This window comes from Crocuta crocuta, unplaced genomic scaffold (genome assembly GCF_008692635.1).
Source record: "Crocuta crocuta isolate KB4526 unplaced genomic scaffold, BGI_CrCroc_1.0 scaffold230, whole genome shotgun sequence".
Taxonomy (NCBI): domain Eukaryota; kingdom Metazoa; phylum Chordata; class Mammalia; order Carnivora; family Hyaenidae; genus Crocuta; species Crocuta crocuta.
In genome coordinates, this window is record NW_027527393.1 from 2,021,774 (window position 1) to 2,047,466 (window position 25,693).

The window sequence follows — 25,693 nt, forward strand, 5'->3', positions numbered from 1 at the left end:
CAAGGAGTCTGAGGTCAGATCTGTAGTTTGCCTAATAAGATTTATGATTTTGTTATATTTCTTGACTCAACCCCTGTTTCTGTAAAGGAATACTTAAATGGAAGTTACTTCTTAGCTGAGAGATGACAACTGGGTCAATACCAGAAAGGTATCTAGTGGTATCTGATCTAATTAGCATCCTCAGAAGAAATGGGAAGGAGTAACTTCTATCCAGACAGAAGCCTTGTGCCCACATATATCTGCATTATTTTAGAGATCCTAGATGACCCCAGACTCCCCTAGAAATGTGGACAAGACAGAATCTTAGAAAACACTGATAAATTTTTATTCACCATCCCCAAAACATTAAATGACCCACTGTATTTCATCGAAAAATACAGAGTATTTGCAAACTTACCATGCGTTCACTTTGCCCTTTGACAAATGCTAATTTAACAGCTTCTTTGCACAGGAAACATCTGAATGCATTTGCAATTTCCAAATATTTATTTCTAAACAATTACTTATTTTTAAAATCTCCAATCACAGAGGGCATCTAGTCCTTAATGATGTCCCCAGGAAGCAGTGGACATCAGTCTGCATGGGGAATTCTCTTTCACTATCATCGTCATCATTGTTGTCATTGTTGTAGTCATCATCATCATCACCACAAACTTTACTGAGAACTTTCTATGATCCAGGAAGTTTTCTCATCCTATCTCATTTCTCTATCTCTTTTCACAGTGTGGTTACAATTCTGTTGGGCATCTCTCTTCATTTATGGTACCAACATTGAACACTGTCAGCATTTTGATGGACAAGACCAGAAGGAAGTGGAGCTATTTACCTCCTTTGTTCTAGATACAGTAATTTTCTTCAGATAACCTAGGACCATACTATTTGTATAGGCATCCTCCATATAGTAACAAAATTTGATCATTGGATCACAGTTGTTCTTCCTCAAGAACTTTTAAATGTCCTGCAGAACAGGACATAAGATGAGATGCCTAAGTATGCTCATTGGAATGGGCCCTCAGTTTTAAACTGATCCCTTCATCATTGCTCTTTTCAGAGTCCAAGTCTTTAATCAGACATAGATCCAGTTAGTCTCCATGCATATTCTCTCTCTCTCTCTCTCTCTCTCTATATATATATATACACACACATACATATTCTCATGATATCATCTCATTCACGATTTCTTGAAATGCAATGTTGTCAAATGTGCTGCAAGACCAAGTGCATTATATATTCCACATTTTCCTTCTAATCTAGCACCTCTAAAAAAGAAAAAAAATGTTAACATAATTTTTGCACGTTTTAACATACAGTTTATTTTTACAACTAGGATTCCAATACAATTCTCCTCTTTTCAGAAGAATCTGTCCTTGTATTCTCATCACCATCACAGGGGATATCCTGCTCCCTTCAATGAAATGCAGTGAACGTTATTAGCCTTGTCTATTAATGTTGACATACCTAAGTTGAACTAATTTATTTCTGCATATGCCTTATTTGTATCATTAATTTTGCTTTAAGTTCCCTATTATCTCTGAGCAAAAATTATGCTAGTTGAATCATTTATCACAAAGGAATTATGCACTGCCTTTCTTCAAATTTCTTGCTGGAAAATATTAATTATTTACATTTTGCAGAACATTTTAAAACTACACTTTCTTTCCCAAATGTTACATTATAATAAATCACAGTCCCTATTACATTATATGATCTTAAATTCAGTTTTACTACTAAAATAGTAGAGTCTTATTGATAGGTTGCTTCTTGCATTTCCCAACCATTTTCTTTTTTTAGTGAGATATAATTAACATATTACATTGTATTAGTTTTAGTTGTACAGCATAATGCCAGTCATTTTCAATGAATGGTTTGGTTAAATACTTTCATTATGACTCCTACCTCAGGAATGAAAAGTGTCTTGTGGCAGTTCTATTGCAGTAGATGAGCATTTCCTTGATCACCTCCCAATTGGCATATGTATTGAACTATTGAACTACTGCTTCAATACAGTTTTTAAAAGTAATTTGTTACTTCAACTCTGAAAGGGGTATTAACCATCATGACATTTGAATTTTATTAGCTGTCTTTTACCTGGATATCCTTTGCCCTTCCAACTTTACTAATACATTAGTCTCATCTGAACTCAAGATACTTTTGGTAAGTTTGGCCTGAAGAAATCTACCAATCTCCAGAGGCCAGTTTATAATGGGAATTATTGGATAAGCCAGCGTTGGCATTTAGTTCAGTCCATTTCCCAGCCTTAAGTAGAAAATACAAGTTTTCATGTACGTCTACTTTTATTTAATCTTTTAAAAAGTGTTTAATACAGTCATGCTTGATGATGCAGCACAATACCTAAAGGCTGGTATTAAGATATGTTTCTGATCCTCTGAAAAGCTTTTCTGACTCAGTAGGCTGTGAACGTTCACAATAGCCCTAAAGGCAATCCTCCATGAGTTATTGTAGGTTGATAACTGCACCTGGATTATCCGTAGCAAAGAAAATTTGCGACATGCTTTCTAACAGTCCAGTCAGTGGAATAGTATGGGATAAGAATCACCTGGTGGACAAGATAGATGATACATCAGCCCACATAAAAAATATTTCATATAAAAGACCGTCATTAATAACACTGATATAATCATATTAGAATCCTTTGCTGAAGCAATCTCAAATTATGTAAATGGAGTAAGATACAAAAGAGCAAGTAAAATCATTTGCAACTTAAAAGTATATTTTGTGAGGGCATAATATCCTTCTGTTCAAATTCATTTTACAAAAAGCACGGGCTTATACCATCTGAATTATGAACTGAGAACAAAAGTAGATGATTTGATTTAAATGAAACATAAAACTAATTTATTTGAGAAAGAGATAATTGCAGATAAAAAAAAAAAGTAGTGCTTGCTACCCCTCATCTCCAACCCCAGTTAAAAAAGAGTGTCAAATACTGATTATATATTGTATCAACATCAAAAACTATTGTAGACTTCTGTATTGGCCTATGAGCTCAGAATTAAAATATGTCTTTGTAGTGAAGAAAACAAGCATATCTGCTTTGTTTACATACATTTACAAATTTAGAAATTAAAATATAAATAGCTTTTAACATAATAGTTGCCTAAAATACAGTATTTTTAAATTAAACTTTTCACTGTGAAATAATTGTAGATCACATGTAGTTCTGTGAAATAATGCAGAAAGATCCTGTATACTCTGTACCCAGTTTCCCCCAGTGATAAAATCTTGCAAAACTATAGCACAATAACACTATAAGGATACTGACTTGGATGCAGTCAGGGTGCTAAACTTCTGTCATAAGGATCATCATTATGCCTCTTTATAACCACATCCACTTCTCTGTGACCCCCACCTGACTTAATCCCCCTGATTTAAACTACTAATCTGTACTCCATTTCTATAATTTGTCATGCCAAGAATGTTATATAAATAACATCAAATGGCATATAACCTTTTAGGACTGGCTTTCTTCACCCAGCATAATTCTATGGATTTTCCTACAGGTTGCTGCCTTCCTTTTACTCCTGAGTATAATCCATGATGTGAACAGACCACTGTTTGTTTAACTACTCACCTACTTAAGGACATCTGGGCCGTGTCCAGTTTTTGTCTATTATGGAGAAAGCTACTATAAACATTAGTGTACAATTGTGGGTACATGTCTTCATTTCTTTGGGGTAAATGGCCATGTGTGCGATTGCTGGTTTGTACTGTAATTGTGTGTTTTAAAGTTTTTAAAGAAACCCACTAACTGGTTTTTCAGAATGGTGTATATAAATATTTCCCTCTTTCTGCTTTCAAGAGTGTTGTCTCTGATTTTTCAAACTTTGATTCTCATGTATCTTGGTGTGAATTTCTTTGGACTTACCCTGTTTGGGCTTCATTCAGCTTCTTGAATATGTAATTTCACATCATTCGTCAAATGTAGGAAGTTTTCCTAAATACTTCTTCAGTACTGCTCTTTCCATTTCAGGACACCCATGGCACAAAGGTTAGCTGTTTTATTATAGTCTCAAGGGTTCCTGAGGCTCTCTGTTCATTTTTCTCTTTTCCTTTTCTTTTTTTTTTTTTACATTTTTAATGTTTATTTATTTTTTTGAGAGAGAGAGATAGAACACAAGGAGGAGAGGGGCTGAGAGTGAGGGAGACACAGAATCTGAAGCAGGATCCAGGTTCTGAGTTGTCAGCACAGAGCCCAACACAGGGCTCGAACCCTGAGATCATGACCTGCGGCAAAGTCAGGTGCTTAACCAACTGAAACACCCAGGTGCCCCTCATTTTTTCCAATCTACTTTTTTTCTCTTTCGTCTACATTGGATAATTTATATTATTCTATGGATTCAAGTTCATGGATTCTTTCCTGTCTTCTTCATTTTGTAGTTCAGTTCTATTATATTTTTGTTGTTGTTGTATTTTTTAGCTCTAAATTTCCAATCTGGTTCTTCCATTTCTTTGTTGAGACTATTTCTAAAATTTATTTCAGATGTGTTCATAATTGCTTTATTGAAGCATTTTTATGAGAACTACTTTAAAATAGTTGTCAGACAGATAATTCTAACATCTCTACCATCCAGCTCTGTGTTAACTGCCACTGATTGCCTTTTTTCATTAAGTTTGATATCTTCCTTATTAGCATGTTGAGTACTTTTATATTGAAATATGGGCACTTAGGGTATTATATTATGAGACTCTAGATCTTTCTTAAACCTCCTGTTTTAGCTGGCTTCTTCTGAAACCACTTTGGCAGGGGAAAGAGAGATAACACTCATCACTTTGAAGTAGCATAGAAGTCCAGGCTCCACATTCAGCTTCCTTTGAAACCAAAGAAAGGAAGGGCTTCTCATTAAGGCTGGGAGGTAGTGGAAACTCCTACCCCCCACTTGGCCTTCACTGATATCTCCAAGGCTGGAAGGGGTAGCAGTACCTTGTTACTGCTCCCAGGTGACTTTGTCTGACACCATGGGGAGAGAGGATTGCCCTCATTTCTTGCTGGGCATTAGAAAAAATCCCAATTCTCCACTAGATCTCCCCTACACCACCTGAGATGTGCCTCCTTACTACAGAGTGAGGCTAGAAGTCTAGAGTCCTCCTGTGATCTCTACCTGACACTAAGGAGAGGGTCTTCTCCTTTCTGACAAAAAGGCAAGTCCAGGTTTTCTGCCTGATTTCTCAGACAGTACAGCATGGTGATGGGAGGAGTCTTGACCCCCCCACTTTTGCTGCTGTGGTTGGACAGTGGGACTATAGTTTTTTCTGTGGTGTTGGCCAAAGAAGAGCTATTATTGTCTTAAAACTATGTCCTACTAGGCTATCTTTTTCCTGTTCCTTTTGCTAGAGAAATAAGCTTTTATTGGGGTTTTTTGATCTGTGCTTGTTGGCATTTATGAGTTGTGAGCTTCTTTAACTCCAGATCTGGTATATATGAGATGAAAGAAAAATGGGGAACTCATTCCCATGTTTTTCCTTGGGTCTCAAGATTCGTAGCCAGTCTACATTCTTTCCACTTTTCAGAATCTTCCTATGTGTGTTATAAATAAAATGTCTTGTTGTTTTTTTTTTAATTGTACTTAGTGAGATTAGGGTTAGAGACAACTATGTGTACTCCAACTTCCTGGAAAGAGAAATCCAAAAGATAGTATTTTAAACACTAAGGTTGTTACATTTTCAGTTACTACAATTGAATCTTTTTAAGTACTTACCAAAAGGCTTTGGTTTCCTCTTATCTATTAGCTTCTAAGTGAATTTCTGGGACATGCAATCATAATTTGGTTTATAGATACAAAAAAGAATTTTAATCTGATTAGTTATAGAGAGAAAATATCATTTCCTTTCAGCCAGTAATGATATCAAGATGATATGAATTCCCTATCAGGTGAATTAGAAGTGGACAAATCATATTAGATGTATCAAGGTGAAAAGATGAATAAAACTAAAAAGATTTTGGCTTAGCCCTGCTTTGAATGCCAAAGACTAAAACGACTGGAATATTTTATTTTGTTTTCCTTTATATAAATGGATAATTGTATGTTTGCCTAGTATATATCATGAGTATCTTTCATTATTATTCTAGTTATCTTTAAGTAAAGAACAAAACAAAATAATTTTATTTTAATTCCATGTACTCAGATCTACTTTGGCAACGTTAGTCATTGTTCTTATTTGGGCACCATTATTCCCTTCTCATTGCCCTAACTCCTCTGAATGGAGCCCTTTGCTCCTCCCTGAACATAATCTACATCTTCCCAGAGTTTTCCTGAATCCTGCTGGGAAGATGTCCTTACCTTTTCCCTCATTATTCTCTCTCTGAACCCTCCTGTCACTTAAGCTCTATTTCCAAAGTGTCAACCTGCAACCTATGCTGGGGACAGATTTTCAGTTCTTGGGGGACACCACATTTTTATTTAATCTTAAAAGATGAGTTAGATTTACTCAGAGGTACAAGAGTGAGCGTGGATGGGAGGAGAGGGGTATGCACATGCTTTTTTGGCAAAATGGGCTAATGAGTTAACAGAATGAAACCACCTCATACAGGTCACCAGACTACCAACAGCTTACTATTGGCCTCAATTCCAAAACTAGGAGTGGTGAGAAATGAGGTTAGAAGGGCAGCTAAGGATCACATCAGAAAGGATTTGTATTCCATGAAAAATTTTCTACTTTTACAGTAGAAGATGATGCACTTCTTATGTGTATTGTGTTTAAATGACATAGTTAGATTTACAATTTGATACATACCCAAAGCCCTCTGATCATAGCCCTAATCTGCTTTCACTGCTTGTATTTCTATTGCTCTGGTGTGGGGTCCCCAAATTCTTAAATGGAACTATAGGCTTTTCTCCAAACACAGCCCATACCCCTCCCACTTTGTGAACATACTCTGGGAGAGTAAGGCCCATTTTCCCTCTCCTCTATGAAAATTCATATTCTTCCAAGGGTGGTCATGGGGATTAATGAGCTAATCCATGAAAATACACAATTTACTGTTTGTCACCTAGTAGACATTCAATTTTCTTCCTTCCTCATTTTAATCTACCTCACATTACAATTGTATATGGATCCCAGCTACAAGATTGCAAATTCCTTGAGGATAAGAATATATCTAAAACAAGTGGCTCTAACTTGGGGCAATTTTCTCCTTTAAGGGATATATGGCAATGCCTGCAGACATTTTTGATTGTCTCAGTTGTCAAGTGGATTGATCTTAGAATATTTCTGGAGAAGTATCCTATAATTCACAACAGACCCTACAAAAAAGTATTTCCCAGCTGAATGTCAATGGTGCCAAGGTTGAGAAATTCTAGCTTAGTTTGTCTTTGTAACCCACATAGCAATTGTAGGTGTTGCACGTGATAGAAAGCATTTGGAGTTACAAATGATTTGAAGCCCCTTTCTGTAGGCAAATTTTTTAAATTGCTATGGAGTAAGAATTAAATTATAAATTTACATGGTATAAGAAAAACTGGAAGATAACAGAGGCTTATGAATCTTGATTAATTTGGAGAGAGCTAATTTCCATTTGTATTTAGAGGTGACCAATTTAAAAAGCTAAAGTTCTCTTAATCAGCAAGCTTTTGTAATGAAATGCAGCAGGATTTACTTTTAGATCAAAGGAGCTCCCCCTGATAGTTAAAGAATGCAACTGAATACAATTAAAAGATCACTGGTAAGCAGAATACAGGGCCTTGGCTGCATTCTGGGAGAGTAGTACAGTTAATAATCTAGAATCTAGTGACACTTTAATGAGAAGTTTAAATTTATTGGCCCTGAATCTCAGAATTTATCAATGCTCTTTACCTAGATTTTCATTTAGAAGTAATAAATGATGAGTGAAGATCAAAAGAAAAGTTTGTGACTAGGAAAATGTTGCTTTATAGATAGATAATTCAAGTAGTAAGTATTTGAAACTGAAAAGAGGAGATAAACTAATGATAAATGGATAGCATTTAGCCAAGGATGGTAAAGGCTCCCTGTGGAGGAATGGAAGGAGCTATATAGACAGTACCAAGGGGATTTAACCAAACCCATAACCTTTTCAACTAGACACAGTCAGATCCAAGTAGTAGTGACAGAGTACCGGTGGGACTGGCTCACTCAATGAGTGGACCATTTTCATGGATCCTGTCCGATGAAAGATTAAGAAATGTTAGTAAAGTCTAATTTTTTTCTGTACTTACAAAAATGTTCAAATCACTATGTGATTTTGTTTGGTCAAATCAAAATCTATGCTAAAGCCTTTCTTAATACCGCCCTATACTCTAAAAATAACCCTATAAAAACAACGATCCTGATGATTCTATTATATAAGGAATGAGTTCTTACTACCACTATTTTATTGCCCATTACAACATATCATTTAAAGAGAAAAATGCTGATTTGATGATTTTCCTTTTTTTAAAGTTTATTTATCTATTTTGAGAGGGGGGAGGGGCAGAGAGAGAGAGGAGAGAGAGAGAATCCCAGGCAGGTTTCACACTGTCAGCACGGAGTGTGACTGGGGGCTCAATCTCACCAAACATGAGATCATGACCTGAGCTCAGGTCAAGAGTCAGATGCTCAACTGACTGGGCCACGCAGGTGCCCCAGTGATTTTTCTAAGATACGCTTTTAAAAAATGAAAAGAAAAGAAAATGACTGCTAATATATTAGTGGCATTCTTCTGTAGCTCTCCATGATGTATAGTGGTTCAGATACGACATGTGAGACCAGGAAGACAAGGGATACACATTCATTCCCTCTCATCCAGGATTTGAAAACAAAAGCTATTGAAGAGTATGTTGCAAGGATCTTCTTCCTCACCCATTCCTCCCCCAAATGAGTTTACTACTTGTATGCCAGGATAACCACTGTCTTATTCCATGCTAGTTCACTTTGGAAGAGACCTAGAATCTGCCAAAATATGCTTTTCTCTCTCAAATCCAAATTAGAGATTTTCTAAAGTCTCTCTTTTAACTGGACCCTTCTTTGTCTCCAGATAAACTGTGCTCATTAAATAACTATCAGCATACCCTCTGACTTAAAGTGTTCCACTCACATGTTCCAGAAAGATCACTGTCAGCTAATGAAAAACAGCTTCATTAGGCTTCTCACAGCAGCTCCTTTTTGCCCTGTACCTTAGCTTCCTGATGGGAGACTACAGCCTTTCCTGATGTTCCCTTCCCCATGCTAAATATTATCATATATGGTCGGTTCTCAGATAGATCAATGGCTTTCTGAAATGTCATTGAGCATAATCTTCATCACTGTTCCATCCTTTCAGGAGTCCCCCATACAGGATTTTCAGGGGAGCAGGCGGAATTCCACTCTCAGGAAATTATATTAGCTTTGCATACTTTAACCATTCATAATTTCACTAAATAAGTATTCTACTGATATGAAGGAATACAAAACCACTGAAGCTGAGGGGATAGGCATCAAAGAACTTTGAGGTGCCTCTTAACAGTTTCAGTGAGCCAAGACTTCTCTGGCCATAGGGATCTTTTTGCAATATGCTTAAGAAAGCACGATGTGATTTGTGCCATCCTAAATTCAATGCATCATGACATTTCTTACCTACAGGTGTCCACCCCATCACTTCTGTGTAACATGTCATCCTGCTTGTGTTCTGTATGCCCTGGTCCCTGTTACATGCCTCAATAAGAGTTTTTCTTCCTTACAAAGTGTCAATGCAACATGCCACCAAATCTGAATATTTTTCCCTGAAAACATTTTACTGTTAGTCGGTGAGAGTCCAATTTTAGAATCTAAGGCTCTTGGCTAATGAAAGTAAATTAGAAGTTGACTGGCACAAAAGCAAATGTTATTCCATTAATAAATGACCACATTTTTTCCCTGCACCTGAAATAACTTGTTTTAGATTGCCTGGCAATGAACAAATCTTACACATAAATGCAGTTCAAGGAAAAAGAGAGCAATATATTTACATATAAGGAAAATAGACATCACTTGAAGTCAAGGTTCAGTATGAGAAACCGTCATTTTGGAACACTGACTCTAGTCATACACTGCCTGCCTGTAAGCCACTCCCCCAGTGAGATCCAGTACCATTGCCTTTGCCTCCTGTCTAAAGCATCTTTGTTTTGTTTCAGCTGGCAGGGTTCATCTACGCCTGTTATGTTGTGAAATGTATAACTGAAGAAGAGGACAGCTGTAAGTATTAAAGCTCTATTCTGTTTCTTTCAAGTTCAAAGCATCTCCTTTACTGCCTCCTACCTAGCCTTTTTACTTTTCAAACAATATCCTCCAACACGTCATTGGAACAGGGAATAAGCCTTTTGTAACCATTGGGATAAAGTTTTTTCATAAAAATATCCAGCATATTGAAAAAAATGGAGAAACACCCATTTTGAAAACATTTCAAAAATATTCTTTCATTTCACTAAAGGCATTTTTAAAGATGTATTGCTCTTGTAACAATTCTAGTAGAGAATAAAGAGGGGAAATTGAAGACAGGAATGATTTTTAAGTGTGGCTAATTTGACTGTTTTGTATTTGTATTGATAACTAATCAGTTTTACCTGACTGATTGGGACTAAAAGTTCCAAAAATCAACAATTTGGAATAGTTCCTAAACTTTTAAAGAACTGACTTCAGATTAATTTAAGAAATGTGTCTTCAGGAAACCAAATGTTCATATTTCCTTTTTGCTCCTATAATTTGATCCAAATGGCTATACCTGTCTGTCAGAGCCCCAGCATTGAGTCCTACTGATTGATCTAGAGATTAGACCTGGTACCATCTTACAAGCCTCTAAGTGGCTTCATTGTGTTTTGCTTTTCTAAACATGCCAGATGGAAGGTTTCACTCCCTCCTTGCCCCTTAAGGTCATGAAATAAGAGTACTGGAAAAATATTCTATTCTCTTGGTACTATCATGGATACTTGCCTATGCAGCCATATTTACTCTGAAGAAAAAATCAAGGTTGGGGATATTTTTTTCCATTTCCAAAAATATTCATAATGATTGGGATTTCAAGATGGAAAAGATCAGATCCACTGCTCTGTTATGGGATAATTTGAGGAAAATTCCAAAGAGAAACATGTGTTTCTTCTTCACTTTTCAGTCATACTAGAAAGGAGGAAGCAGTATCAGGTAATTAATTTAGAGGAAACACTTTTTCAATCACACTAATACTTGGTATAAAATCAGGAATACATAGTACATAGTTTGTTAATTTGTGTGTTAAAAGAAATAATGGGCCTTTCACTAAAAAAAGCATTTGTATAACACTCCTCAATGAGTCAAGTGCTATATCATGCTTTGGAGATTTTAAGATTACTAATACACAAGCTTTTACCTCTAGTAAGTCACCATCTAGTTGGGAAAAACAAACATGTAAGTATAATAAAATTCTGTAGTGCATGTTGTGGGGAAATATGAAAGGGACCAGGTAAGATTTCATAGAGAAAGATACCCTCGAGCGTGGCTTGAAAGATACATAGATATTTATTCAGTAGCTGATGTGAGAGTAAAGTGATCCCAGGCAAAAGATGAAAAAGCACCATAGCATATAAACAGCTTGCCATATTGGAGACAGAGCAGCCAGCCTAATATGACTGAATTGTATCTGTATTTCCAGAGAATATTAGAAAAGCGAGTATGAATGAGTCAGTGGACAAATGGTCATAACAGAGTAAGGAGTTTGGACTTTATTTTGTATAGCCTGATGGCAAATCAGTTGGCAGTTTAGGTAGTTTATGAAAAAACAATAATATAATCAGAAATGTACTTTAGAAAAATCACATTCATATCAGTATGAAGGAAAAGACTTTGGTGGAGGGCAAGATTAGGAAAAGGAAGACTAGTTAGGACATCATGAAAATGAGATAGGAGATGAAGAGTGTCTGGACATCTCTGTATTGGAGATGGAGAGGATAGATGTGAAAACAGACCCACAAAATGGTAGTGATTCATGGGCAGTGGATGGGTACTGTATAAGAGAAGGCCTGATAAATTCCTGGGTTTCTGGTACAAGTGAATGGCTAAATGGAAATATCATTTGAGGAAAGTAGAATAGGGATGTGACCGTTGTTCCCGTTTAGACAGATTGAAACTGAGGTGCCCAATGAATGCACAAGAAAAGATACCTTGTAAGCACTTGTCTTATGCATGAGAGATTTATTCAAAGATTAGAAAGAATGATAGATATATGGATTTTAAAATATATGGACTCCACAACCTATCAGTAGTTTAATGTGAGTTCATTCAAATATTATCATTCAGTATCTTTGTGCCAAAACCTTGGTGAAGGGAAAGTCCAAATTTCATATGGGAATTGAGCTTTCCTTACACTATATATAATGTTTGATTTCATTTCTCAATGATGTCAGTGCAATTTTATCTGTAGAAAATACTGTCACACCAAATCTCCTAGACAGATAATCAGTATCTCTCTAGAAAGAGTGCTTCCCAAAGGGGATCCCAGAAATGTTAGTTCCATTAAATATATTGCTCAGAAAAGATTCCAAAGCCAAGTAAGTTTGACACTAAAAAATTTAGGATGCACAGTTACATATTAACATCTCTAAGGGTTTTCCAGTAAAGTGTGTTTGATTTTTCGTAACCCACAATTTTGTTTTAACCATACAATGTTGGTTGAGGCCAGATGCAAATAAAAAAGAAAAACTAGGGACGCCTGGGTGGCTCAGTCAGTTAAGCGTCCGACCTCAGCCCAGGTCATGATCTTGCATCATGGGTTCGAGCCCCGCATCAGGCTCTGTGCTGACAGCTCAGAGCCTGGAGTCTGCTTTGGATTCTGTATCTTCGTCTCTGTCTCTGCCCCTCTCCTGCCTGTACCTTGTCTCTCTCTGTGTCTCAAAAAATAAAATAAAATGTTTAAAAAAATTTAATAAAAAAATAATAATAAAAAGAGAAAAACTAGAGGGGCACTTGGATGGCTTGGTTGTTTGAGCATCTGACTCTTGATTTCAGTTCATGCCATATCTCACAGTTCATGAGGTCAAGCCTTATATTGAGCTCTGCGCTGACAAGATAGAGCCTACTTGGGATTCTCTCTCTCTCTCTCTCTCTCTCTCTCACACACACACACACACACACACACACACACACAAATAAACTTTTTTAAAATCTTAAAAAAGAGGAAAACCAGAAAGATTTCTATTGATCTATTATGCCTTAGTTCCCCAAGGAGAACACAGCACACCATACAAGGCCACTGGGAAGGTTTATGGACCAGAGAGAGAGAGAGCAAAACTGTTGGCCAAGCACCTTTATTGTGGTTTCCTTGAAAAGGAATGAGCAAGGTAGGGTAAATGGTTTTAGGATTGGCTGGCTAAATTTGAATCTGTGTTCACTGTGACTACTAGAAAATATGGTCTGGGAGTACCTAAAGTCTCCAGATGATTTAGATGAGCTAGGGTTTACTTAAGATCAGTCTGTGGTCATTTTGTAGATAGATGTTAATGCAACAACTTACAGAAATTAAAAGAATAGTTAGTATCCAGAACATTTGAACACACAGCCCTTTTTCATAAGAAGTATGAATATCCCAGAGAATTGGAATTCTGAAGGACTCAGTTTAGGGAATTCCAACCTGTGTCAAGCTTTGGCCAAAGCTATGTAAATCCAAGAGGATATGAAGTCACAGATATCTTTGGGAAGGTCAGGTTTCTCTTTTAAGCATCTAATAATCTATTTTACAAAAAAAATAAGCTCCCCCAAATAATGCTTATATCATTATGCATATTTTGACCATGACAACTTATCTCCCTTGTGATTTATTAATACAAATCACAAGCAGGCTTCTCCTAAACAAGTTTTCCAGTTTTAGTCTTTTTGTTCAGTGGGTTAGATAAGAGCTACTTGTTTATTTGTATATCCACATAGACTGATGCTTACCTTAGACATTCATGGCACTACTAACAATCCCGGAGAAGATGCTCATTTGGGTCAGTTCTGCATCCAGTTAGGTTTATTTATTACAATCATTTAGACATGGGGTAAATGATGAGTGTTTGGAGTACAATGCTCTGGATTGATATTTCCCTTGTATTATCCTTGTCTTCATCATCTGTCTAATGCTCACCTACAGACACGGCCTAGAACACATGACTTCCAATGCTCTCGAGTAAATAAGATCTGAAATTTCTAATTTTTGGTAACCATATTATAGAGAAAATTATTTTGATCCTTTAAAGGCATCCTGGCTTGGGGGAAAAAAAATGCTCTCAGAAGGTAAGGCCTGAATTATGGGAGAAGTTTAATGTATATGTAAACAGGGAAGGGGTCTCGGGAAGTGTCTGTTCATACCTGCTCTGGGTCTGCAGTGAAGCATTCTGATAGCAGTACAGGAGCAGGAGGGTGTGCTAGCCACGTGCCTGCCAAATTAGGTAAGTTTTCACTCCTAAGAACCTTGGGAAGAACAGAGGATAGGTGTAGTTCTGTAACTGGGCAGAAAATGGGCAGTAGAGATAAGGGCCCAATTTTGGCAACTGGAAAATTAAGGTGTTCTTGATGTCAATATACAGCTGACCAGCTATATGCTCAGTGTTACTATTTCAGGCCGTGACGGCAAGTGTAGCCAGGGAGCTGCAACAGCAGAAGCCTCCAGGGAAACTATGGAAAGGGTTCAGTCTCCAGAAGCAAACTCTCCCACTTCACCCCATAAAATAGCAATAAGTCATCATTGAACTGGAGACAGACTGTAGGCACACTGAATGCCTGAGATTTTTCCCCTTATTTCTTCTTTTAAACAGTATCTGATTTACTTTTGTGAAACCCAGCTTGATAGATAGATAGATTGGTTGATAGATAGATGATAGATAGATAGAGATATACTTTAATGCAGAGTTTTTTGTTTTTTTTTTAATTTTCCAATGAAAAAGCCTGGACCTTGAAGTTTACGGCTGGGACCCTTTAGTTATCTAAGCCAGAGGCACAGGCTGACAGGCTTGCTGACTGTGCAAACTCACAGGACACCACTGCCATCTGCTGTGCCGACCAGGAGTCGACAGCCCTGGGAGCAGAGTGGCTTCCTCAGAGCAGCAGGAAGATGCGGACACTCCTGCCCCCATGTAGTAGTCACCTAGGGCCACAATCACAAAATATCGCATCCTGAGCGGCTGAAACGCAGACACTTGCTTTCTCACGGTCCTAGAGGCTAGACGTCCAAGATCAAAGCACTGGCAGGTTTGGTTTCAACCGAAGTCTCTTCCGTTGCTTGCAGACAGCTGACTTCTCACTTTGTCCTCTGTGTGCTACTCGCCCCTGGCGTCTCTTCCTTTTCTTGAAAGGACACCCGCCCTGTTGGATTAGGGTCCCATCCTTATGACTTCATTTAAAATTAACTGCCTCTTTAATTCTCCAAATACAATCATATTAGAGGTTAGGCCTTTAACATAAATTTGGGGGAACTTCAGTTTGTAACGTTCTATATCCAAATACACGCATGCCCCTCTTCCGCTCCGGGGGCGCACTCACCATGTGGCTCCTGGACGTTTGACAACCCCTATGGGGCAGAGATTGGGGGCGAGCAGTGACTCCCTGGCCCATCTCCAGGCTGTAAACCACACTTCCCAGCGCCCGGGCTCCATGCTCTCTTAGGAGTTCCCGGGCAACGCGTCCAGCCCTGGGGGGGCGATCTGCCTTCAGATGAGTAGCTCCTGGCCGGAACAAAGCTGGGAGCCGGCTCCGGAGGAGGGATGCGCCTTGACACATGAGCCCTATTCGAGGGACGCAACCACTGCAATGCACTTTTATGAATTTGTTCATGAAAAGGCAGTGCTATTTCTTCGAGGAGAAGCTTTCTCCAGGAAAGCGAGCGACCCTTGCTGAGCTGTCTTTGTGGCAAGGCTCTTTCCTGTGTCATCTGTTGCCAGCCATGCTGAGTTTTCCTTATGACCTCCGCTCCTTTCTATTCTCCTCTACTTGTTCTCTTTTACAACGTTCTGTGAAAGAGATGAAATGTTCCCAGATTCTCGGTCTGGCATGTCTTTTATTATATATGTGGCTCTTCTCTCACTGAATCCTGAGATCTTCTGCACCACGGATGGATGGCCACTTACAGTGATAGAAGGAAAAACTTCTCTCTCTGCCACCTTAGCACGTTCGATGTGACAATTAAAAGGAAGACACGCAGCCGTGGAAAATATCACCAATCAGAAAATAATCACATGATTTCTCAATTTGTATTTTTTTAATAAATCTTTTAATTAATAAACTAAAAACAGTGAGTCCTCTAGAAAATGGATCCATGTCTCTTAAGTAATCAATATCTTTTCTAAAGGGGATTTGTATCTTTGCAAGTGTTATTAAATATTCAAATTATCTCTAGAACAATACAGAATGTCATCAAAATATAATATCCTAAAGGGACTTATTTTGAAAAAAATATTGAAAAATGAATGCTAGATGTTTAAACTTATAGACACACACCAGCCCAAACCCACCAACCAAGCAGAAATGCATAAAAACCTGTCCTGAATTCAAGCAGCCTTGGGATAAAAGTCACAATCGATTTATAGAAACATTCATTTGAAAAGCAAACCACAGGAAATTATTCACTTCTCTGAAGCTAATAATTTTCTGTTATTTTTGTTTGATTTTTCTTCTAAAGGCTGCTGGCCTACACTTCTGTGTATTGAACTCCATTCTGTATGTTTTGATCATTTTTCCAGTTTGTCAGGATCATTGAGTTTGAAGGCAAATCTTTGAACACAATCACACACACTCCCACCTTCAGGGGAGGTACAGGTAGCAGCAGGCAGGAGCACCACCCCTTTAAAAATATTTGTTTCTTCCTGTTTATAAAGAAATGTAAGTTTACTGCAGAATGTATAGAAAATACAAACACACAACGATAACAACAATAAGAAAATTAGAATGACCCCACAGTTCTGAAATCTGCTTCTCAGTTAACATTTCTGCATATCATGTGGCTCCTAGTCTTTCTTTTTCCCTCTTCCTTCCTTCCTTCCTTCCTTCTTTCCTTTCTTGTTTCTTTCTATACTTCCTTACTTCCTGCCTTCCTGCCTGCCTGCCTTCCCTCCTTATCTATCTATCTATCTATCTATCTATCTATCTATCTATCTATCTATCNTTAAAAATATTTGTTTCTTCCTGTTTATAAAGAAATGTAAGTTTACTCCAGAATGTATAGAAAATACAAACACACAACGATAACAACAACAATAAGAAAATTAGAATGACCCCACAGTTCTGAAATCTGCTTCTCAGTTAACATTTCTGCATATCATGTGGCTCCTAGTCTTTCTTTTTCCCTCTTCCTTCCTTCCTTCCTTCCTTCTTTCCTTTCTTGTTTCTTTCTATACTTCCTTACTTCCTGCCTTCCTGCCTGCCTGCCTTCCCTCCTTATCTATCTATCTATCTATCTATCTATCTATCTATCTATCTATCTATCATCTATCTATCTATCATCTATCTATCTATTCATCCATCCATCTACCCATCTATCTATCCATCATTCTTTCTATCTGGTTGTTAGGGTCATACTACACAGTAGTTGGTAATCCAAGCTTTCTTTCTTGTTATTACACATCACTCTTCAAACATAACCTAAGGGGTAGGCAATTAGCAGTTCAAAAAAGGTGCCAGGTTCTTGGGCATCATGTTGACAGAGTTATGAGAATGCTGTATCTGTTTTACTCTGGAGTATCACACTCAAGCAATCAAATGAAATAATAATCTATTGTTAACATGGTATTGCTTTATCATCTCCTTAAAACATTTGTTTTGTGATTTTCAAGGTGACTTAATGAAATAATCTTGTCCACATCTACTAGTCTCTTATAAAATCCAAACTTGCCATTTCTTTCCTTTCTCTGAACAGAATCAGATATTATTAAAACCTGGAGCCCCAGATTTTGAATGCTACTAATCTCTAGTTATGCTTTACAGAATTGTAGTGAGGCCAGGGTAAGAGGTATCTTCTGCCTTTGCTTCTTCCTCAACCACCCCCCCCCCAAAAAAAAAACACAAGAGCTCTACCTCGACTTAATTTTACAACTTTCGATTCTGCTTAAGATTTCTTTTGAACTAAGAATACAACAGGCTTGAAAATGATCGAAAACTACTCTCTACTGCTTTATTTCAACAGCTTAATTTTGTAGACCCATAAAGATTAAATGACTTGCCCAAGGTCACTGAGCTTAGTCATGAACTTCTGACACCAATATAGCACATATTGACTCTTTCAGGATAAGAGAATATTAGCCATTGCCCTCAGGGACCATACCTGTCTTGACCACTGCTGTACCCTCAGCATCTAGCAATCCCCAGCCTGGAGGAGGACTCAATAGTTATCTGGGAAATAAATGAATGAATCAATCAGCTCTAAACAAACATTTCTTAGACTATTTGGAAATTAGTAAGGATATGTTATATCTTATTCTAGGTAAATGGGTAATCAAATACAATAAAGTACTTTTGTCATTTTCTAAGCAAATATCAGAGTGGGGCGGAGCCATATATAAAAATAAAAGACTGAATAAATGATCAACACCTGAAACAAATGCCTGCATAGACATATGCCTCCTGTCAATCCCATGCAAGTTTCTATCAGAGGCAACAGCATCCCCTAATAGAGAAATACACAGTTTTTACATTGTCTTGCCCATTAACTAGGACTGGTCTCTCTTTTCAGCCTACTGTTAAATTACTCCCTCTTGTGGTCATTGAAGGGAAAATATATGAGCTTTCTTTTTAACTTTTTAAATTATTTTAAAAATTGGATATTCAGATGAAAGTTGAATCTGATTCCTCAACAATCACTTCTTATTTTCTCTTTTTTTCACAGTGTCTTGCCCATTATACTATACTGCTTTCCGCTTAGGCACACGCGTATGTACACACACTCGCATCCACACACCCTCATACACACCTACACACGCTATAATCATCTTTAAATAAATTTCATGTCCCTAAGTCAAATATACTGGGGAAGGAAATTGATTGATCCCCTACCCCTCTGTTGATTCAGAAAAATCAGGACCTTGTTTCTGAAGAATAATGTTGAGGTGACAGTATTCAGTCCAACAAAAAGGCAGACATTTTATTGGGGTGTAGTAAAGGATGCATTTTACACAGAAAATATTTCTGGCTTGGAGAACTGAAGCTTTCTAATGCTCTCCAGGTTGTTTTAATCAGTCTCAATAGAAAAGAAAGCCCGGGAGTGTGAGTGGAAGGGGAAGTGGTGACATTTACAGAAATGATTAAAAGAAAAATCTTCCATTTTGATTATTCTGCTTCATCTTCCAATTCTGCAGTACACAGACCACCTGTAATGGGTATTCCATACTTCTTCCTCACCACCTCTCTGTACTCGCATTGATAATGACATGACAAAGAAGGCAGCTAAGTGGCAGGAAAATAGCATGCTTTTAGCACCACAGTGTAGATAGACACACTCACAAAATAAAGTTACTGGGATCCCACAGCCCCATCTCGAAAGAACAAATGAGAACAAGACAAAGAGCCTGCACAGGAAACTGAGCTCTAAGAGCCCTCCAAAGCTGAGGCGTGCTGGGAAAGAAGGCTCCACATTCAAAGTTCGTCTTTTGATAAATGATGCTGGCAGGTGCCCACTTCAGTATGACCAGTTGTGCTTTAGTTTCGGAAGTGGCTTCTAATAGAGACAGAAAGCTGGGCTTAGGATCTCTCTCTTAACAGCAGGAGGATAAAAAGCATCGCGTCTCTGAGGACGGCCACCAGGTATGCAGAACGAAAACATCTGAGCAGAGCAGCCCTACTCTACTTCTGAAAGAGCGCCTTGTCAATTAGGGAGCAGAGGGTGAACCCTCAATCTTGCGTGACATTTAAATGAGGCTGCTCTAGCTGCAGAGACTCAGGGAGACCTCTGCCAGGATTGGTTGGCATTGTGTGGCAGGGAGTGAAGGAGAAACAAACTTAAAGCTCACAGGAGGTGAGGTTTGTTTAAATAATAGAAAGTAATTAGACTGAAGACAAAAATCAGTGATGGCATTTCATAATTACAATTAATTTAAAGGTTAATTTCCTTTGGTGCTAAAATCTTATTTAAAACATTTACCAGGAAAGGAAATTAGGAAGTTGCTATCAGGAGGCATAGAGTGCTTCTGGGAATCCATGCCTATTATCACTTGAAAATTAGGTTAGGCCCAAAGTGGGAATTTCAATTCATTTTTGTGTATTATAGATGGTGGTCAGGCTCAGAGTCAGTGGGGTTGGCTGGGGCAGGCAGTGCAAGATTTGCATTTTTTGTTTGTTTGTTTGTGGGATTAATTGCAAATGTTTCCAACAAAGGAGCCTAGTTTATACATGAACAATCCCGACACAAAAAGAAAATTGGATATGGATTGCTGCCTTTGTAACTAATGAAGTTGATGTTAAGGAATTCCCAAGAGCAGAAAGGCAAAGGGAAGCACATAGTAACATCCATACACCTTCCTCACTGAGGTGACTTGAATGAGGGGACCGGCTTTCTGTTGGGTCCAAACCTGCCAATCCTATTCTCCTCTTCCAGCTCCCACCTTGTTTTTCCATCACCCTGTTTTCCAGTTGAGAATTCTAATGCATCAGGTTCCAAATGCCGTGTGTGTGTGTGTGTGTGTGTGTGTAAATATATAAATATAAAATATACATATACTACATATACTCTACAGTGTATACATATACTACTCAGCAGCTCAACTCCCTGAAAACTTGCCTCGTAAAATCAGTGCATAATGGTAGTTAACAGTCAGAGAGAAATAACTCCTTTGCACTAATTTTTCCCATGCACTATACCTCTGCAGACTTGCTCATTTTAAATATTTTATTGCTCTCATTGATATGTAAACCAATCCCAGAAATATGGAAGTGTTCAGAATCCTAGAGCTATGAGCAATATTAACAGTCACCTACTTTAATCCCCTCATTTTACAATTGAGGAAAGAGACACTTGAATTGACTCGCTCGAAGTTAAACAGTCATTTAGAGGCAGAACTGGGAATAGAACTTAAGTCTCCTGATTTACATGTACTTTCCACATCACTGCACCACAATAATCAAGATAGATCCTTTCAATGAGTATTTATCGAATAACCACTCTATAATGGGTGGTGTGTCCATCACCAGGGATGACGCAGGGAACCAAGCAGATACCTCCGTTGCCTTTGTGGCGCTTAGAGTCCGGAACACAGTTCCCACGAAGAACTGCAATCACTTGTAATGAGAATTCAGGCAAGGGTGGGAGGGGTGTGGTAATGGGAAGGCCCCCCAGGGGTGTCTCATCCAAGACTAGAAAATTCTTCCCTGAGGAAATGACATGTCAGGAGAAATCCAAAGGATATATCAAAGAGATATGTAGAATTTAACAAAAATAGGCATGCCTTGGTTAAAGAGGACTACTTTTCCAGTCCGGATCGACCCAATGTACACCGTAATTCACACAGGAATAATCTTAAGTGTTTTTAAGGAGCTCGATGTAGCAAATCTAGTTTCAGCTCTCGGCGAATATCAATAAAAATGTTAGAATAACCACTGAACGTTCTCTTTCCTGAAACTGCTACTGTCGGTCCAAAAGGATGATTAATTTAGGCTCAAGAGTTTGGCGGTTCTCCTTTCTGGAGGATGCAAAACAGTGCAAAGATTACGTTAGCAAGGATTATAAGGCAAGGAATGCATGTGGGGTTTTTTACTTTCTTAAATATGCACAAAAACATAAGTGTGCCTACCCTCTAATTAAAACCACTGCATTTAAATGGACTGTGCATTCTAAGTATATCCTGGATGTCAGCTGAGAAGACATGCCCAGTCATGTCTAACTAGCTCACCTACAGCTTGTAATAACTGCTCTCTCCAATTTCAACTGAAAGGCATGTCATATCTCATTGAAAGCATGTCTAACGGGGAAGAAAGAAACAAAGACGGGTAAATCTGATTCATCCAAACGGCACGGCACGAAGTGAGCCCAGGCACCTTGAAGGTGAAGTTTGCTTAGTGATCTCATCCCATTCTGTATGCTCCTCCACATCTATTGAAATTATTAAGGATGCCTGGATACATAATTGTCTGACTCTAGCTTTACAATTTCTTGACCTTCTCAGCACTTGCCACCCTCATTACCACTCACTTCATCTACCCCTTAATTTCTCTCATCAAAGAGGCTAATTTGGATCACCTTCACTGTGGAGAAAGGAAGTTTCTCCAAAATCACAAATTTAAATTTTTTTCCTCTGACTATAGGCTCCTGCTGTTGTTTTTCCTACCTTGTTCCCCTGCCTCCCTCCCAGAAAAACTTCTCTTCATCCTCATTTAGGAATTTCCCTCTATGGGAACATTTGTTTTTCTCATTCTTTGGATCCTTCTACATCTCATCTATGTGCAGGACCACTCGTGGCAGTGATGCCCCGCCCTCCTTCCTGGCTTGTATTTGCATCACATGTGGATTTTCAACAACCACACATGATGAGGCTCAGGTTCACTTTCTCCACTTCTAATCCCGGTCGCTGCCCGTGGCTGGAGAAAGTCCCTAACGGTGTCTGGGTGCTCTCTCCTATTCAATGGCACCTTCACTCCTCACCACTGACTTTCCTTGGGATCTGCTCCAAACCTAGACATAAGTTCTGAACCTAAGCCTAGTACTCAAACAATGAAAATTACACTTAGCAAACATGAATCCTTTTCATTTTTCTCCTAGAACCTGAAAAATTCTCTACGCTGGCAATTATCCTTCTGTCTGCTCGCAACCCTGCCCAAATCTGAGACACACACAGTCAAGGCTTCTCCTCTCCAGAATAATCTTTCCGCCAAGCATTCAACTCATCCCCTCTGCCCAATGCAGAAGCTGTCAGTATCTTCATTCTGTCACACTCTATTGGATAGTGCCTTTTACCTACATATAGGCTGAAGCCTCAGAGACCACAAACAAGACTGCTGTCAGCCTCTCTCTGTCATTTTATAGAATATATGAGGTGACTTCCAAAAAATATTTGAAATATGAAAACTCAGTTCTATGTAGTTTTTAAGTAAAAAATATCTTCCCTTTTTTTTTTCTATATTAGGTTACACAGGCTCCTGTCAGGCACCAACTTGCCAGACTACAGTTCACCAATTAAATGATGGCTGAAGGGTTTCCATAGACCTACCTCAGCTCTCCTCAGCTTCTGATGACTCAACACCTATGTCATTCCTCACAATCCTCCTGTATATTCTAATACAGAGTTCTCATCTTCTCAGTAAAGAGCCTAAATATGCATTTTAAAGCATAATTCATATTGTTCTCTTTGCATAAATCCCAAAAAGAGATGAGGTCCCAAATCTATCCATGGTGTACCTTAATATACACATGCCAAGTATTGCATAGGAGACTTGATTCTGTTGATAACCCTATGAAGTTGGAATTGTTTCATTATCCCCACTTTAGGGCAGAAGAAAATAAGGCTCAGAGCAATTGTGACCTGCCGGAGGGCATGATGCTCTGACTTCAGAGCCCTCCATCTTTACACCACTTCCCCTCTTCCCTGTGATGTATCCAGAGGTGACTTAACAATATTCTAAGACTATCTGACAGCAAGATCCTGGCATCGGCAAATAAACAGCATGTGTTTCTTCAAATCTCCCCTACACTTCTGTATTCACTGCAGATATAGGCAAGAGTAAAAAGACAGAATAGTTTGTCAAGTAGAACTCATTTTATTTTTTTATTAAGTGTTTAAAACCAAAAGCTTCGAGTGGTTACTTAAACTATTTCTAACTAAAGAAATATTTCTTCTGCTATGATAACATTGTAGTGATTGCTTCTCACGTTCTTTTCTTAACATATGTAAATGTGTCACCAAGTATAAAATATGGATGATCTGGTTCTAATGCAGCGAAAAGAAAAACATGAAAATAGGACCATAAGAAAATGCATTTGCTGGACGAGGTTAGCAAGTGCTACATCTGCAGTGATTTAGTTAATAAGTCTCATTGCATTCAGTGTGTGCTTTGCCTGTCAGGAGCTCTCTGTGGTAGAAGTTACTTCAGTGACCTTTAAGGCAACAACAAGGTAAAGCACCCCTACCAGGGCTGTGTTTCCCTAATCAGGAAATAAAAAGAGTAGCTCAGAGTCCACTCAGGGATTTTAGCCCAGACCAAATACCTCACGCTCACACAGTAAGCTGAATTGCTGCCCCTAAGGAAGTCTGTGTGGGAGGAAGGTGGCTCTTTTGAATTTGGCCTATGACTGGTTATACTCTAAATTTCCTCTGTACAACTGGAGATAAGTACCCTTGAAATTCTCACCTGCAGAGAAAATGGATATACACTCTATTTTCATAGGCCCACACAAATTCTTTAACGTCTTTCAGTGAGTTCTTCTAAATATTTAGGCTGGGCTTTCTATGATCTGCCTTTTAAAACTTCTCACAGTCTTTTCTAGCTCTGTCTCCAAAAGGGAGTATGTTGACTAGGGGCTTTGTCATTAATAACCAAGGTACAATTTTATATTACAATACCTCACTGCCAACATGTATTTTAAAAAGGCAATTTTAGGTTTACTGAATTCAGTGTTCATGATAAAGAGGTTTAAATAAATGAGAAGTTCACAACAGGGAATATATTTTAGCAAGGAATATTTATTCAAAAAGCGTTTTTCTCTTACTTGGTAATTTATAAATTCCACTATTATTAATGTCATTAAATCATAGTTATTAAACCGATATGGCTCTTTGCTAATTTAAATAATGGGCCTCCCCATATCTCCGTAGGTCATTAGACCTAAATATACCCATTTTGCAGACAGGAAAAACTAAGGCAAAGAAAATGTAACAATTGCAAAGAAAATGATAACTTTCCTGAGTTATCTTCAGAGGACCAAAAGCAATCTCTCCAATGAAGCAATGATTAAGCAACCACAATTTTTATTTTATTTTGTCACCTTATGCCCCATTGTCTACCTTTGTTTAGGATGGTGTAAACTGAGCAGAAAGAGAATAATGTTTTCCTACCAATTATCAACATTTGCTACCCATGATAGCCATCGGTGAATGACTCTCTCACCAAAATCACTTTGATGCTAAGATGTCTTAGCCTCTTTCCCTCTGCTCCTCTAGGCCAAAGAAACTACAGTGGTGGCTTCTTCCTATTGGTATTCAGAAAGTTTCTTTTATCTCACAGGACCCAGACAACAAAAAGCATTATAGATCTTCTATAAAAGGTCTTCTCTTTATTATCATTGAAAGCCTTAAGGAGGAAAGAGTAAAAACAGTTGAATGTCACTTAGGAATTTTACCAACATCTTCCCTGCTCCAATGATTGCCTTATTTTTTCCTTATAGCCTAGCACATCTATAGAGATCTATAGGTAAGAACAGTCTTCCATGAACCAAGACACTTTTCTCGGTTCTGGGCTACTGTAATGAATAGTAGTAAAAAGTAAATGTCACACAGCTTACATTAGAGCAATGGAATCAACAAAGAAACAAGTAGATTACAACATGTCAGGTGGAGAGACCTAGGTTCCAAGGAAGCACAATAAAGCTGAGTGAGGGAAAACTAATCTGTGAAATCCCAGCAAATCTCCAACTTGTCTTGCACCAGTTCAAGTTACATTTCCCTTTTTGTAGGGATTTCCTGGTCCCTGCTACTTGTACCTTACATTCATCTTTTCCAAATGAAGCCAAGCAGCAACTCCCTCCTGATGTTCTTTCTTGTTTTGTTATAGGCACCAGCATTCTCTTAGTCAACAAATTTCTGAGTCAACC

The 25,693-nt window shown here is 38.2% G+C and overlaps 1 protein-coding gene across 2 annotated transcripts in view; it reads left to right on the forward strand.

The window, feature by feature from the left end:
* The window catches only part of NKAIN2 (sodium/potassium transporting ATPase interacting 2), a 977,119-nt gene that overhangs the window by 939,710 nt on the left and 11,716 nt on the right, over window positions 1-25,693 (forward strand). For both annotated transcript variants that reach the window (XM_077752776.1, XM_077752782.1), the window contains exon 5: window positions 10,104-10,164. In XM_077752776.1, the coding sequence (XP_077608902.1) occupies window positions 10,104-10,164 (61 nt within the window). The remainder of the gene's footprint in view (window positions 1-10,103; window positions 10,165-25,693) is intronic.